The following is a 15,698-nucleotide window of genomic DNA, read 5'->3' on the forward strand; positions in this document are numbered from 1 at the left end:
TCATGTTCAAGGCTGGCCTTCAACTGTAGGACATTCTCCTGCCTCAACCTCCCGAGTGTGGGGATTACAAGCGTGTACCACCAGGACCACTGCAACTTTTAAAATGTGAAACATATATTCCTCAATCAGAGGAACGAGTAGTGCTCATTACAGAATGCTGAGACCTGAATAATAGCAAAGGACACCACCCGTGAGGCATGTGGCGCAAGGGGATGATGCTTGGGTGGGTATTTACGGCTTAGGAACTTACACTGGGGAGAATTTGGAGGTGGGTCAGGGATCTATATCCACTGAGAACTGAGGAAATGCCCTGAGACAACCGACTTCAGGGATGCCCGGGGCTTGTGTAAGACAGGAAAGCAGGGGACGCCAGTCTCACAGACAGGCCGGAAACACTGAACATCAGCTCTTTACACATTGAAACTTCCTGGGGACAACTTTTTTTTTTTTTTTTTTTGAGGAGGGGGGTACTGGAATTAGACTCATGACCTTGCACTTGCCAGGCCAGTGCTGTGCCACTGAGCTGTATCCTTGCTCCCTAGGTGCAGATTTAAAAAAAAAAAAAAATTCTTCACCTCTAACTTTTAGCAGAGAGCTTGTAGAAGGTGCTCAGTGCAATTGTCAGATGAATAAACCTAGCCCAAATTATGTCATTGCGTCAGAGAATGTGGAGGCAGAAAACTGGTGGCAGTGGGATGAAAAAGAGTAAAATCCTTTTCCTAGAAAAAAAGGATTATTAGAAAGCAAACTCAGGACTTTGTTTTGTTCTACGACTGAATTAAAACTCCAGTCCTACAGTCTTTAAGCTTTATGGTAGGAAAACAATAGGTAATGCTATAACTGAAAACTTTTAGTAGCACTGTAGCTGGATGTGATGGTACACACCTATAACCCCAGCAGTATGGGAGGGAGGCTGAGGCAGGATTCCATGGCGGTATCTTTTGTTTGTTTTTGGCGGGGGCTGGGTACTGGGAATCAAACTCCAAACATTGCACTTGCAGGCAGGTGCTGTGCTGCTGAGCTAAACCCTCAGCCCATTACCTGGGCCCTGGAACTGTGTGGTGGTGCACACCAGTAATCTCAGTGCTGGGGAAGCAGAAACAGAAGGATCACTACAGGTTTGAACTGTGTAGTCAGACTCTGTAACAAATGATTTTTTTTTTTTTAATGAAAACCGGCTTGGGGCCGGGGAGATGGCTCAGTGGAATAAGCACTTTCCCGGCAAGTGCAAAGGCCTGAGTTCAATCCCTGGTTCCACCAAAAAAAAAAAGGGGGGGGGGCTGGAATGTACTTCCGTGCAAAGCCACTGGAAACATGTGACTTAAAACATTATAAAGTCCATAATTGTTTTAGAAGTACTCAGGACTGCCACACGCTTGACAAGGGCTCTATTCCGAGCTGTATTTCTAGCCCTGACTTACAATTATTTGATCCCTGCTTTCTTGACTTCATGATGCTGTAAAAGTGTACCCCCTGCCAAAAGCCCAAAGGCTCTGCGTTCAGTACAGTACTCAATAACCTACAAGATATTGAACAATTGGTACAAAATAGGCTTTGTGTTAGGTGACTTTTTCCAATACAGCTATGCTCAGCTGCTTCTAGGTTGGCAAGGGCCAGACAAAAGGCAAGAAGAAAATACTAGGAGCCCAGAGAAGACACACGGAGATGGCTAGAGATCAAGTGTAACAGTGGGGAAGTAGGACAAGGTGGCAGGCACCTATAGCTCCAGCACTTGGGAGGCTGAGGCAGGATTGCTACAAGTTCTAGGCCAGCCTGCTACTGGCCTACTTGGTGAGACCCTGTCTCAAAACACAGTGTGGAGCTAAGGTCTTCCAGCACACCAGACTCTAAAAGTCAGAGCTGAGAAAGGAAGGAGTGGGGAGGGAGAAAAGAAGGAGCAGGAGAGCAGCTGGGAGCTGAGCAGGTGGCCTCAAGAGCTGAAGGTAGGGTGCCATGGGGGATGACAGCACCCCCAGCAGTTACCCCTCCTAAAGGAAGCGTCCTCCCCAGCATAGCCTCACCTAGAAACCTCTGCACTCACCAGTACAAAAAGCTACAGGTTTATTAAATAAAAAGGAGGCAGAAGACATATAAGGGAACCAGCCAAACTCCTCCTTTCCCCTGCACAATCACAGACACACGCGCGCGCACGCGTGCGCGCGCACACACACACACACACACACACACACCCCAAATCAATGGACACTTGGTGCACACTGAAGGGCAGATGGAGGCAGCACCCTGCGGGAGTGGGCCCGGACCCAAGGGTGGGCTGAGACCTGGGACAGGGGCAGCCGTTCAGATGGATTATGCTTGAGTAGCTTGGAGATGAGGTCCTGAGCCCCTGCGGGCACAGAAGCGGGGAACTTCAGGTCTACCTGCAGGTGCGGAGAGAGAAGGGAGGGCTGTCTGTGTTGTTTTCCCAGAGTGTCCACCCTATTCAGGGACCCACGGGGGCCTGCAACCCACTCTGGCCACCCCCAGTCCCGCATCTACAGCTGACCAAGACCTGCATAGCCTCTCACCTTGACAATGCGCCAGTACGTCTCATTGTGCGAGGCACTCTCAAAGGGTGGGTTGCCCACCAGCAGCTCGTAGCAGAGTACCCCAATGCACCACAGATCCACCTTCTCATTGTGTGTGCGCCCCTCGATCATCTCTGGGGGGAGATAGTCCAGGGTGCCACACATTGTCTTCCTCCTGGGGAGATGAAGGAATTGGGCAGAGGCCCTGGGGCCAGATGGCCTCTCCTTCCCTGTTGCCTGATAGCAGGCACTGGGGTGTTCCAACCTCGGGGGTAGGGATGGATAAGGATGTGAACCCAAGTCCCGCGAGGGCCTGCATCTTACTAAGATAACTGGTAAACTGGGGCACAGGTCCACACTTGGAAGCTCAGGCCAAGGCGGGAGGATCACAGGTAGAAGGCTAGCCTGGGCAATCCTGAGCACAAGTTTTAAAGAAGAGACAAGGGTGTGGGTCAGTGGTAGGGTGCTTGCCTAAGATTTGGGCACCCCTGCATTCAGTCCTCAATACTGGGGGTAAAAAAAGAAAAAGAAAAAGTATACAGTGGAAGGGTAATGTTCATCTGAGAATTTTTGAGACAGGGTCTCCCTATGTAGTCCAGGCTGGCCTCAAACTCCTATTGATGCCTCCTGCCTCTTAAGTGCTGAGATGATAGGTATGCTTGGCCATTTTATTATTTATTTATTTTAGGGAAGGGTCTACAGGGTGTTCTGGGATCAGACCCGACTCATAGTGATTCTCCTGTTTACAGCCTCACAAGTGCTGGGATTACAGGCATGCGCCACCACTCCCAGTCTCAGTCGCCATTTTGGCACGCCCTGGTGGCAGGGCCAGCATGGCAGGCCCAAGAATGGAACCCCTGGCCCCTGCGCCTATTTGCAGGCACTTTAATCCACTGAGCTATTTGGCTGGCCCTTTGCTTTGCCATCTTAGAATTACTTATTTTTGGTGGTTTTGTTTTTGTTTTAAGGGCTCACCCCGTAGTTCTGGCTGGCCTTGAACTCACTATGTAGGTCCAGGCTGGCCTCAAACTCGTAGCAACCCCCTGCCTCAGCCTCCAGAGCGCTGGGATTAAACCCCGGTGTCTCTGGGGACCCAGACTCGGAGGGGGTTTGTGTGGACCTGGATAGCGCTCTCAGGACTGGTTTCCTGGCTCCCCGTACCTCAGGGAGGGGGCATGCACGGACCAGCCGAAGTCAGCAATCTTCAGCTCCCCCTGGAGCCCTAGGAGCAGATTCTCGGGCTTTATGTCTCTGTGAATCACCTTCTTCCCGTGGCAGTATATCAAAGCATCCGCCAACTCCTCCATGATCTGAGGACCAAGACCAAGCAATCAGGCTGCCACTACACGCAGCACGGCCCCAGTTTCCAGCCCTCCCTGTGGCACCCCCGGTGCCCACCCGCCCCGACCGTGGCTGTCCGCTGCTCGTCAAAGGTGCGGCTCTTCTGCAGCTCCTTGTAGAGCTCCCCACGAGGGGCGTACTCCAGAATCAAGTAGATGCGCCGACGGTCATAGAAGTAGTTGTAGAGCCTCAGGATGTTGGGGTGCCTGAAGGAAGACAAAAGGGTGCCTCAGGCAACAACTCCAAGGAAGCCGGGGAAGATGAAGAGACCTAAGGGGAAGTGGAGGTCAGGAGGCAGGGACTGATGCTGGGGAGGCTCACTGGCCACAGCTGTGCAGACAGCAGCCTGCGTATCAGGGTGCAGCAAGGGGCTGAGGAGGAGGGCAGAGGGGCTCAGGTTTGGGGGAGACACACGTACTGCAGGTGGGCCTGGATCTCAATCTCCCTCCGCAGCTGGTGCTCCACGCCCTCCTTCTCGATCTGAGACTTGAAGAGGACCTTGAGCGCCACGATGAAATGGCTTTTCTTCTCCCGAGCCAAGTATACATTTCCGAATTTGCCTTTGCCCAGGGGACGCCCAATTTCAAAGTCATCGATGGTGAGGGGCCGCCTGATCAGAAGGGGGGAGGAGTAGCTCAGTGCTGGCTAGTTAGTCCTCCTAGACACTTGCTTCCACCCCACTCCTTCCAACCATAGGCTTGACATCCCGGGTTTTCTCTCCCTCCACCCTTCCAGCACCCTCTCTCCACCCCCAGGCTTGGGCACTTACAAGAATTTGGGCACCCCACTGCTGTTCTCCACTGCCTTCTGGCCAGCGACAGCTAAGGGAAGCGCAGGTAAGTTGTGGTCCTCCCACACTGGTCCCCTCTGGTCAGCCCTGTCCTTAGCCCAGTTACCTGAAGACTGGCTATTGGAGCGGTTCATGAGGACAAGCGTGGACGAGGTGGGAGGCTCCTTCCGCAGAACTCTCTGGGGCAGGGTACTCAGGCCTGATTGAGACTGGGAAGAAGCAGGAGGGGGCTCTGAGAGTGCCTTTGTCCTGGTGACCAGAGTGGAATGTGCTGCAAGCGGCATTTCCGCCACTTGGTAGAAAGCCACCCACCCTTTATTCCAAGAAAAATACCAAGCAAGCTTCTGCTCACTGAGGACTGCTAATCAACAAAGGACTTGGTGCCACACATCACACTTCACCTCTGCTTTGGGTCTACACTACCTTCTCAGGCATGTAGCTGCTCAATCTGTACACCTCTGTCCCTATCTCGTTATCCTCCTAGCCCCCATCTCAGGGGACAGTGGATACCCACAATTCAAAGAGTTTAGCACAGGGGCATTCTCAAAGTCCCTAAAAATGCTCTGGCCATGTCAGTTTGATTAGTGCCCTTAAGGCCTTAAATGTTAAAGCAAACACCAATATTTAACACTTTGCTGCAAAAGATTATTTAGGGACACCAAGGGCTAGTCTGTTGGCTTCGGACTACTTACTTGTTCACTTTCATGTTTTCTGGATAAAAGACTCAGTTCTTTTCAGGAGTGACCAAGGTAAAAGTGAGATGGGGTCCTCATTCAGATTCCCCTTGCCAGCCTCACTAAGTGCTCCAGAATGGAGGGAGCTGATTAGGCCAGGGAACCAATGGACTCCTGGGGCTAACTAACCCCATAAGAGAGCAGGGCTCTTTCTTCAGCTAAGATTAGAAAGCCCCAGGCTCCCCCCCCCCAACATCTGTTCCCTTCGATTTGCAGATTAACAACCAAACTAAACAAAACAGTCCAGGAAACATATGGGGGATATATCAGTTTTTTCTTTCTTTCTTTTTTTTAGGCACCGCTGGATGTGGTGGCACACACCTGTAATCCCAGCACTCAGGAGGCTGAGGCAAGAGGGTTACTGTGAGTTGGAGACCAGCCTGGGCTGTGAGTTCAAGGCCAGCTTGAACTACAAAGCAAAACCCTGTCTCAAAAAATATATAAATAAAATATATATGTAAATAAATAAAAATAAAAGCATTATTTCAAGTCAGAGGGTAGAATACTCAATGGAAGGCATTTTTATAACTGGAAAATAGATTTGGATCTTTACACCAGTTATTAAAATGAATCCTAGAGCTGGAAGTGTAGCCTGCGGCGGAGCACTTACCTAGCATGCAGAGGCTTTGGGCTTGATCCCTTCCCTGCCCCCAAACTAAATTCCAAATGATTAATTCAGATTTGTCCTGGACCTATTCAACAGCAACGTTATCTATATTCTTCCAGAGTCTACTTCTGCCCAGTTTATCTTCTCAGGGTAAGGGCTGGGAACCATGGCCTGAAGGCCAGACCCTGACTGCCCCGTCCAGGATATCATTTGTATGTCACAGGTGGGCTCGGTCCTGCAGCTGTTCTCCAAAGCTGAAGTCACTGTTCAGATTGGTAGCATCTGACTGGATATGGCTGCGCAGGTCGAGACCGGCTCTGTAGCAAACTAGGGTCCCTGCTAAGAGCCTGATGGGCAGAACTGCCCGTAGGAGAGGAGGCGGGGCAAGTGGGAAGGGCCTTACCGGCTGCCGGCCATAGGGCCAGGGGTAGGCGTTCTCCTTCTGGGCCATCCTCAGAGAGAGGGGGAGGAGAGCTGGGCGAAGAAGGCAAAGAGCTGTGAGATGGGGGGGAAAGAAAAAAAAAGGACGAGAGGGAAGTAGAGATCAGACCGATCTAACCGGAAGCGCTATCCTCGGGCTGGGGAAAGGGGGCGGTCAGCCGACTGGCCTGGGTCTGGGAGTCGCCGGGACTTGGTCTTCCCCGCGCCCGCCCTGCTGCCTCTCCCACCCATCTCTAGGACCCCCCACTCCCACCCTTGAACGCGCAGCACACGGTGGGGTGCGCGCGGGCCGGCCCAACGGACCCCCGACCTGCCCGATCGCCCGCGAAAGGAGATCAAGCAGGGTCAGCCGCGAAGAGCAGCTCACCTGGAGCCTAGAGCCCGCAGCCCAGCTGCCGCGCCGCTCCCGCTCCCCGCAAGCTGGCAAGTTCGCCGGAGCCCGTCCCCGCCCAGACACTTTCAAATCTCCCGCCCCGCTCCCATTGGCTGGTGCGCCGCCCGATGCGCGATCTCCATTGGCTGGACACCGTGACGTCATCTCAGAGACCCAATAGAGGAGGCAGGATGTGACCCGCCGCACGCGCCGTCCCAGGCTCCCGAGTCAAGGCCTTATTTTTAGAAAGTTTAATATGGCCAGAGTTTGTTCTTAAGCACGCAAGAAGTAGGGTTTATATTTGTTGTCTGCCAGGCAGAGACCAGTTGTGCGAAGACCATTTGTTAAACTGCCCCTTTCTTATCAGAATTTAAATGCTGCCCTTAATAAAATCTCTAAATACAATCGTCTTTTCGCTGTCTTTGTGGGGGGGATTCGCTCCAGAACTCCACGGATACCAAACACTGTTGGTGCTCAAGTCCCTCATAAAATGGCATAGTATTTGCCTGTAACCTAGGCACATCCTCCCATATACTTTAAAGTTTTTTATTTTCATTTTTTTAAACTTACATACCTTAAATCATGACCTTGCTGAAAACATGTCGAGGATAGAGTGTATGGGTGGAATACTTTTCAGAGATCCAGTACAATATCCCTAGAATCTTTAAATTTCTACCTGCACTTCTTGGCAAAAGATTTTGGGCCTTTTAGAAATACTTGATGGGCCGTATAGGATTGGCATTTGCGCCTTTCAAGAAACAAAAGCAAAATCTATCACAGCTCCACATGCCTGACAGCTTAGCGAACAAACTGTTCTCTACTCACATTCCCAAGTGATTTAATGAAATCTTGAATATTTTCTTTTTAAAAATGCTTGATTTTATTGAGAAACATAGCAATGAAAGTTTCAAAACCGATTAGTAGGACAGTTTCAATAATTAATATATTGCATATTGTCCTCATAGTGGTTATTCATAGTACAAGATGCAGACATGATATCCTGTCCAAACTATCGAATATTTTCAATCTGCTACAAATCAATACTTCTATGAAATACAATACAAGCTGGTTGTGTTAATGGATTCCTGTACTTCCAGCACCTAGGGAAACTGAGGCAGGAGGATCGCAAAAGTTTGAGCCCAGCTTGGGTAACTCAGGGGGACCTTGTCTCAAAATGAAATTTTGAAAAGTGCTGTGGATGTATCTTAGTGTGAAGGCCCTGGTTTGAATCCTGTCTCAGTTACTTTTCTCTTGTGGCTGAGACAAAATACTCGACACCCAGAATTAAGGAAGGAAAGGTTTGTTTAGCTCACAGTTTGTGGAGGTTTCAGTCCATACTCAGCTGGCTGCAGCGTAGAGAGGCACATGGCAGAGGACAGCGGTTCATGGCAGCAGAAAACAGCTAAACAGCAACAGCAATAAAACAGGAGCAGGGCGAAGAGCAAGCCTCTCCCCCTTCCTTCTACTGTGTCCAGGCTGTCTGCCGCAGGGCAGGTGTGGCACTCACACCCATAATCCCAGCAGCATTTATACCCACCCATAATCCCAGTATTAGAATTAATCACAACCTCTAGAAGTCCACCCCATGGCTACATGAGGCTTTAGGGGGACAACTAGACACAAACCATAACAAATCCACAGTATTGCAAAAACAAAGCAATGCAAATGTATTCCTTAGAAAATTAAATCTAAAAAAATAAAAAATTACAAGACCACATCTTTCTTTTTTAATTAATTTTATTGAGAAACAAATAGCAATGAGACAGTTTCAAAATTGATTAGTAGGACAGTTTCAGTAATTAATACATTGCATATTGTTGTCTTCATAGTAGTTATTCATAGTACAAGATGCAGACATGATATCCTGTCCAAATACATCTGTCCAAATAGTCAATATATATGAGTGATCTGATGAATGCTATAAGAATTCTTATATACTTATCCTAAACTTTTACATTGTCCTGGGCCAATGTGGACCACACTCTGAGTGCCACCTATCTATACTGAGAGCAATTAAGTGCAACTCTGTTCAAAATTATGTTCTGTTCTCCTGGATCAGGCATACTTAAAATTCAAATTCACTCTCTTGGAAGTATGCTTTATTCTTGTGTGACTACTACTTTGTTCTTAAAAGATTTTTTTTTTTTTTTTGTCCTTAAAAGTATTGGGGATAGAACCTAGCACCTCTGCACTGACTGCATTCCCAGCCTTCATTCTGACCCTTCACTGGTTGTTTTGTTTTGCTTTGCTTTGTTTTGTGCACTTTATACATCAGGGTGGTGGCATTTTGTAAGGGCAGCCTGAGCAGACCCAGGCAAATTTTAAAACAAGTGAGGCTGGACATGGTGGCACATGTCTGTGATCCCAGGCATAATCCTGTCTTAGCTCACATTTGGGAGCTAAGACAGGAGGATTTCTCTGAGTTTGAGGCCCTCAGTAATGAAAGTTTGGATCACAGCAGGTAAAGAACACAACCAGGCTGGAGGGGTATGCACACTTGTAGTCCCGGCTACTTAGGAGGCCAGAGAGTATCCTTATTTTGTTATTAATACATATATGCTTGTGTATGTGCTAGTAAATGTGGACCAAAAGAAAGAAAAGTGTCATTTTGCATCTTCTCGTTAAAATAACGAGTGCAAGCAGGGCTTGGGTGGCCAGTGTGCCTTAGGCGACCCGTCATAAGCAGATTCACAATTCCTGCAAGGGTGGCTTGGCGGCAAGGGTCATCCACTGTCTATCTCTGTCTTGGTACAGGAGACACAGGGATGGCTCTGGCGGATGGGGGAGGATGAGGCAGGCTCAAACCTGGTGGGCAGCTACTGTGTGGACAGGGGCAATGACCCGGGCCCCTCGCCAGCCACCCTAGTTTCTCACAGTAGCACGGCCAGTACTGAGTGGAGGAAAGATGTCGAGGGAAGAAGTTTCCCATTGGGAAAAACAATGCCTTTCTGAGTGTGTTGTGGGGAGAAAAGAAGTGGATGACAGCCTGGATTTCTTTGTATTTTCTCAGATAGCTGAAGCAGCAAAAGTACCTGTGATTCCAGGCTTCTAGGGGCTGCTGAAGAATCCAGTCAAAGGCAACGATTGTATTTAACACCTTTGTGTCCCACAGCAAGCTAATCAGAGACAATGAAAAACACTTTAAAAAAAGAAAAACCACATAAAACAGTTTTGTCTCTAACTCTGACTACAAGAAACCAGCACTGGAAAAAAGTAATGAAAAAAGAAAAAAGAAACAAAGATGGCTTTTGCTTGAAGGAGGCACACAGCCCCTTGGAAGACAGCACCATCAGAAGTGCAGCTAAGGAGAACTTCAGCTGGGAACCAAAGTTTCAGGAATTTATGCCACAGATCTAATTCAATGAGGATAAAAACATGCACAATGATGCTCTTGGAAACATTTATTTATTTATTTATTTATTTATATGGAACGTTTCACAAATTTGCATGTCATCCTTGCGCAGGGGCGGTGCTAATCTCTGTATAGTTCCAATTTTAGTATATGTGCTGCCGAAGCGAGCACGGGAACACTTTAAATAGTTTAAATAGTAAGAAAAAATGCAGATTATCAGAAAACTAAAATGTCTAACTTTAGGGAAATTGCTGTAATAATTTATAGAACTATCAAAACTTTTAGGTGGTCAGTAAAATTATAATTTAGGACTATAGAATTATATTTCTGTTATACTACTGATAAAAGTAAATTAAATTGCCAAAGAGAAAAGTATTTTAGGATAATGATTATAAATGAGAGTTATTGCTTTAACAAATAATTATTACTACATTCTACATTCTTTCTAATACGGAATATATATATATATATATATATATATATATATTGCTACAAATGCATTCTCTGAAGAAAAGTTGCAGATAGTCCATTAACAAATTTTATTATGGCAGCCCAGCCAAACCATCTGAGATTAAAGGTGTTACTGTTTTAATCTGTCGATTTGATGGAAACAGCAAAATAAAATAAAAGTGCCCTAGTATTTTAGGAGACATTCAGTGCCTTGAGGGGGTGATCACAGAAAACAAAAGTCTTACTTTTCCCAAAAAAAAGTCTCTATAAAAAGGAGACTTAGAAGTCTCCAGCTAAAGTGGTTTTTAAAATAGAAAAGGCAAACCTTTGACCCCGACGTGATTTGAACACGCAACCTTCTGATCTGGAGTCAGACGCGCTACCGTTGCGCCACGAGGCCTCCCCGAAGTTAGCGCTTGGCAGATTTCGTGAACAGATGCCTCGTCAGCAGTAAGGGGCGGAGCTTGGCGTTCAGATCCCGCCTCGGAGCCGCGCGCGGTGTTGCGGGCGGTCCAGAGTGTCCGCGCATGCACCGGGAATTAAACTCACGTTCTTGGTAAACTACGAAAAGATACAAGTGGCGCGAAGGTATATTTAGCTTATTAAAGCTCATTTCTTTAACCTTGTCAGTTCATTCAACAGAGTAGCGATTTCTGTGTTTTGAACTTTTGGGGAGGACGTCCCCTCGGTGTCACTGTTGTCCGCCTGCATAAATCTTAAACTTAATCTCAGCTTGGCTGGTGACTCAGTAGCGCCTTGTTTCGCTTCCCTGGAGCTCGGTTCCTCATTCTTAGGTTGGGGATAGTCCGGAACTGTCGGGCGGCAGGAGCAGCATTTCTAGCGGTGGCAGGAGTCCGGCCCCGCTCAAACGTCCACGCTCGGAAGTGACCGCCGCCTGGGCTCGGCTCGACCTTCTGAGCTGGCGGCTACTGCCCGACTCAGTCCACATCCAGGTAGATTGAGAAAGCAGATTAACGAAAGTCAGTCTTGAATAAGAGCATGAGAGAAAGCTGCACATCGGCGTTGGTGGTATAGTGGTGAGCATAGCTGCCTTCCAAGCAGTTGACCCGGGTTCGATTCCCGGCCAACGCAGCAGTCTTTTTCCCACTTGTTCCTAGACCCCGGGCTTGGTGGGTTGAAGGCTGTCATGGGGAGCCTCCCGCTCCGAGGGGTCCGGCCTCTTACTTTTCCTGAATCCGGGCTTCCGCCACCCTCCTCCTGAGCGAGGTTCCCCGCGGCAATTTTCGCCCAGCACGGCAGAGGCTTTGCGGATGGAGGGACAAGCCCACGGACACGGACACAGACACAAGAAGGGGAAAATGAAGCCCTAAACCCAGCTTCGCTACGGGGACCGGAAATGGGGGTGTCACAGCTTGCCGGCGCGGACAAAGCTGCACGCTGCGACTGGAAACGCCCGCGCTGCCAGCCTGGGTAGGAGGTGGGAGGCTGAGCGCCAATCACGTGGGCTGTTTGACGTCGTTGGTTCTTTTTTTAAAATCTGTGTTTTGTAAATTATCGTCCACAAACACTTCTAGGAGAGTAATGAGCTGCTCCTTAAGTGGCAATTTGTTCGCACACTCAGTTCTCACTTGAAGGTTCCACTCCGGTGGTCAGTTAAGAAATGGGATTTAATGTATTTATATAAATGAGGTTTAATGGATTTATATAAAGCCAAGAAAAGAGCTAAAATGCAAACCTCCCCGTCGGGGAATCGAACCCCGGTCTCCCGCGTGACAGGCGGGGATACTCACCACTATACTAACGAGGAGCGAGCTAGACATATGCTTCTCCGGATCCCTGATCAAGCTGAGAGGTACCGTAGCTGGTGCTCAGCATGCTAATTTAGTGTGGGTTGCTTGAAGATTTTCTTCTCAACCGGCGAGAAATACTATCCAATACAGAAACCAATTACACATTTTTCGACAGTAAGTGAAGGCGAGTCCCAGAAAAGATGAAACGAGTAGGAGTAACCGAAGCAGAGGGAGTGCGGAAACCCGAGTTCTGAATCCTTCGCTGGCCAGGCACGGCTCAGACAGCTCCCAGCTGCAACCACCAGCAGTTATCCACAACTGGAGGTTGCCCAACATCAAACAGACTGAAACCAACGCTGGAGGCTACAGCGAGGACCAAGCAGGGAGACAGGGATCAGAGTAAGTCTTAAAGAAGACGGGTCGCACCTGTGTTCTATCTAGCACGCCCGGAGAGACTGCTCTCTGAGCTTCTCTGCGCCACCAGGATATTTTTTTTTCAGAACAAAAGAGTTCATCAAAAGTAGTTAACACTGATCTTTATCCTATATAGCTTCCAGACCCTCTGTGACCCACGCTCTAAAAATAAAAACCGGGCTCGTCCGGGATTTGAACCCGGGACCTCTCGCACCCGAAGCGAGAATCATACCCCTAGACCAACGAGCCGACATGTGGTGCTAGCCGCGGATACTCTTAGAGGTCGTACGACATTTGCTGTGCTCCTTAGGCCATCACGAGCGGTGGGAATGCCCTGGAGCACTTCAGGGAACACCCTCCCCACCGCTGAATACTGTACCCTAGAGCATTTGCTTAGGAATCTCTGGACCACTAACTCTATATAGAAACTCCACCCAGGACATAGTGTGGAGGAAGTGGGAGGGAATGGTCTGGGTCTGTCTCCAGGGCCACCTTTCTGGAGTAAGTTGCCAGATTCCTGTTGCCTGTGGCGAGGGGTCCTGCGCACTAGCTTTGCCTGGGGTCTCCACGTTCCCCTCTCTCAGCCCTCAGACCTAGTCCTGCAGTGAAGACCTTCCTAATTTCAGGAAGGCTTGGAACACTCAAGAGTCCAGAACTCCCTAGGTGAACACCACCCGCCTAATGGGCACTGCAACACTGGGGTAACTGTCATGGGTGTCAATAGCCTACGGTTTCCCCACACCACTTGACAGTGCCCTGCTGAAAGACAAAGATGATTCTTCCTGTGGCCAAAAAAAGATCTGAGGTGGAGATGTTCCTGAGAAGTGTGGCTGGTAGAGTAGAGGAGGGGTCCTGTTTTTCCTACAGAGTAGGGTGAAGTCCAGCCAAGATGGTGCATGACCCCTGACATCCCTGTGGAAACTGATGCCCAGCTTCCAGCCTGTTAGAATCAGGTTACTCCTACAAGGGGTGTAGCCTCAGCTCCCAGCTCCCGCTAGGTCCGCCCAGGAGACCTTCCTCCAGGCTGCCTAAGAACCTCAGGAGGCGAGGGGCTGGTCACATGAGTGTAGCCCTAGGCCAGTAGGCCTAACTTTGAGGCCATCAGCTGTCCCCCAAGTTGGTGTGATGGACAACAGCGAGCCTCTAAGCTCTGAGAATACGTATCACACTTGTACTTCTAAAAGTTCCAAAAGCTTTCAGCGGTGTGACCTGGCTTCCGGAATGGTGAATTACACAAGTGGAATTTGGCGTTTGATGGTCAGTTATGTGGCAAAAAGGATGAGAATTTAAGGTCCTAAGCATGAAGCCACCAGCCATGGGTATACAGGTTCTCGGGAAAGCCTGAAGTGGAAATGGGTCTCACAGTGCAGCTCAGGCTGTCCTTGAGCTTCCTTTGTAGCTCAAGCTGGTCATGAACTCAACATTGTCCTGCCTCAACCTACCGAGTACTGGGATTACAGCTGTGTGCCAGCATGCCTGGTGTAATTGGTCTGGCTTAGCTGGACCAGCTTTGCTTGAATAATTACACATCTGGATGGCTTGCTTTGGTCCAGAATTTGCAGAGCTTATGAAGGTACTTGGAGTTGCCATGGCTGTGATGTATCATGGGAGAAGTTTTCAGGAAAGAATCAAGAACTAAAGATAAACAAGCCAGGTTGCGCCCATCTACTGGACAGGTTGAGGCAAGATGACTTGAGCTCGAGTTCAAATAATGCAGGAAGACAGAACTTCCCTCCCAAAGGAACTCATGACTGAGGAGATGGAGGTAACCCTTCCTTGTCCTCATGTCTTCAAGGGCTATGGCATGGCATCAGTGGGCACAGTTTATCCTTACAAAGGCAATCAGATGGATGTTCACTGAAGAGAAGGTTAAAGATGCCAATTTTAATAAATTTGTGTGAACTATCTGGAAAAAAAATAAAAAATAATAATAAAAAAAATAAAAGTTCCAAAAGATTTGGTGGAGCTGGGTATCGTGGTGCACACTTGTAATCCCAACCCAGAAGGATGCCTGTGAAGTTAGCCTGGGCTATTTAAGGCCAGCTGAAATATATAGTGAGACACTATGTTCCCCGTTATTCTCTTTTGTGAGAAAAAAATCAGATGGACTCAACTTGTAACCTGCCCCTGGAAGTCCTTCCCCAGGCGTCTGACTGACAGAGGCCCTGTCCTGGGCTGAGTGAACCATCGTGCTCCATGGCCAGTCCACAGACAGTCACGAAGCTTGTAGAACTGGGCCCTTCCCGACACGCAGACACTAATAGGTAGGATTCTGACAAGCCCTTGCTTTCTGCTTGTCTCATTCTCAGCTCAGGCGTCTCTAGGCAAACAGTCTCATCAGGATCGTAGTCTTTCAGATGGATACCACAATAGGGAGGATTTCAATGAGTTTAATTTTTGACTTTTTTTAAATTCACACATATTTGTTGTACATACTGATCACATTCATCATAGGGAACCTGTATAATATATCCTGATTCTTTTTTTCCCATTCCTCTCCTTTCCCTTCAACCCTTCATCCCCTCTCCATTTACAAAAGCTTTGTTACCAATTTTCCCCTTCTGTTCTTTTTTCCCCTTTCCCTTCTTCACTCCTCACACTTGTTCCCCTTACCATTAGAACAGGCACTTCCTACTTCCTAGTCTCTGTCCCATTCTGTGCTCCTCACTAACCCTTTGGATTTCTCACATAAGAGAAACTATGCAGTGTTTAAACTTGTGTGTCTAATTTATTTCACTTAAGATTATAGTCTCAAGCAGCATCCATTTTCCTAAAATGACTCAAGTTTTTCTTTATGCGAGAGTAATACTCCATTGTATATAAATACATTTTCTACCAGATATGGTGGCACATGCCTGTAAACCCAGCACTCTGGAGGCTGAGATATGAGGATTTCTGTGAGTTCAGAGCCAGCCTGAAC

At 48.3% G+C, this 15,698-nt stretch overlaps 1 protein-coding gene and 5 non-coding genes across 6 annotated transcripts; 1 reads left to right on the plus strand and 5 right to left on the minus strand.

Annotated features, from left to right (window-relative positions):
* Positions 1-1,313: 1,313 nt before the first annotated feature.
* Positions 1,314-6,887, minus strand: Aurkb (aurora kinase B). The gene is made up of 9 exons (XM_004638449.3): positions 6,806-6,887; positions 6,401-6,471; positions 4,763-4,865; positions 4,636-4,687; positions 4,285-4,476; positions 3,934-4,072; positions 3,687-3,835; positions 2,526-2,700; positions 1,314-2,378 (listed from the first exon to the last, which is right to left on the minus strand). Exons 2-9 carry the CDS (start codon positions 6,446-6,448, stop codon positions 2,196-2,198), a joined length of 1,041 nt encoding a protein of 346 aa, XP_004638506.1. The 5' UTR covers positions 6,449-6,471; positions 6,806-6,887; the 3' UTR covers positions 1,314-2,195.
* A 3,343-nt stretch (positions 6,888-10,230) lies between these two features.
* On the minus strand, positions 10,231-10,334 carry LOC111818638. Its single transcript, XR_002822587.1, has one exon. It is a non-coding gene; the product is annotated as a U6 spliceosomal RNA (small nuclear RNA).
* Positions 10,335-10,941: 607 nt separating this feature from the next.
* Trnaw-cca lies at positions 10,942-11,013 on the minus strand. Its single transcript has one exon. It is a non-coding gene; the product is annotated as a tRNA-Trp (tRNA).
* Positions 11,014-11,633: 620 nt separating this feature from the next.
* Positions 11,634-11,705, plus strand: Trnag-ucc. The gene has a single exon. It is a non-coding gene; the product is annotated as a tRNA-Gly (tRNA).
* Positions 11,706-12,309: 604 nt separating this feature from the next.
* Trnad-guc lies at positions 12,310-12,381 on the minus strand. Its single transcript has one exon. It is a non-coding gene; the product is annotated as a tRNA-Asp (tRNA).
* A 574-nt stretch (positions 12,382-12,955) lies between these two features.
* Positions 12,956-13,027, minus strand: Trnap-cgg. The gene has a single exon. It is a non-coding gene; the product is annotated as a tRNA-Pro (tRNA).
* Positions 13,028-15,698: the final 2,671 nt, after the last annotated feature.

Source organism: Octodon degus, unplaced genomic scaffold (genome assembly GCF_000260255.1).
Source record: "Octodon degus isolate 3935 unplaced genomic scaffold, OctDeg1.0 scaffold00098, whole genome shotgun sequence".
NCBI classification, from domain to species: Eukaryota; Metazoa; Chordata; class Mammalia; order Rodentia; family Octodontidae; genus Octodon; species Octodon degus.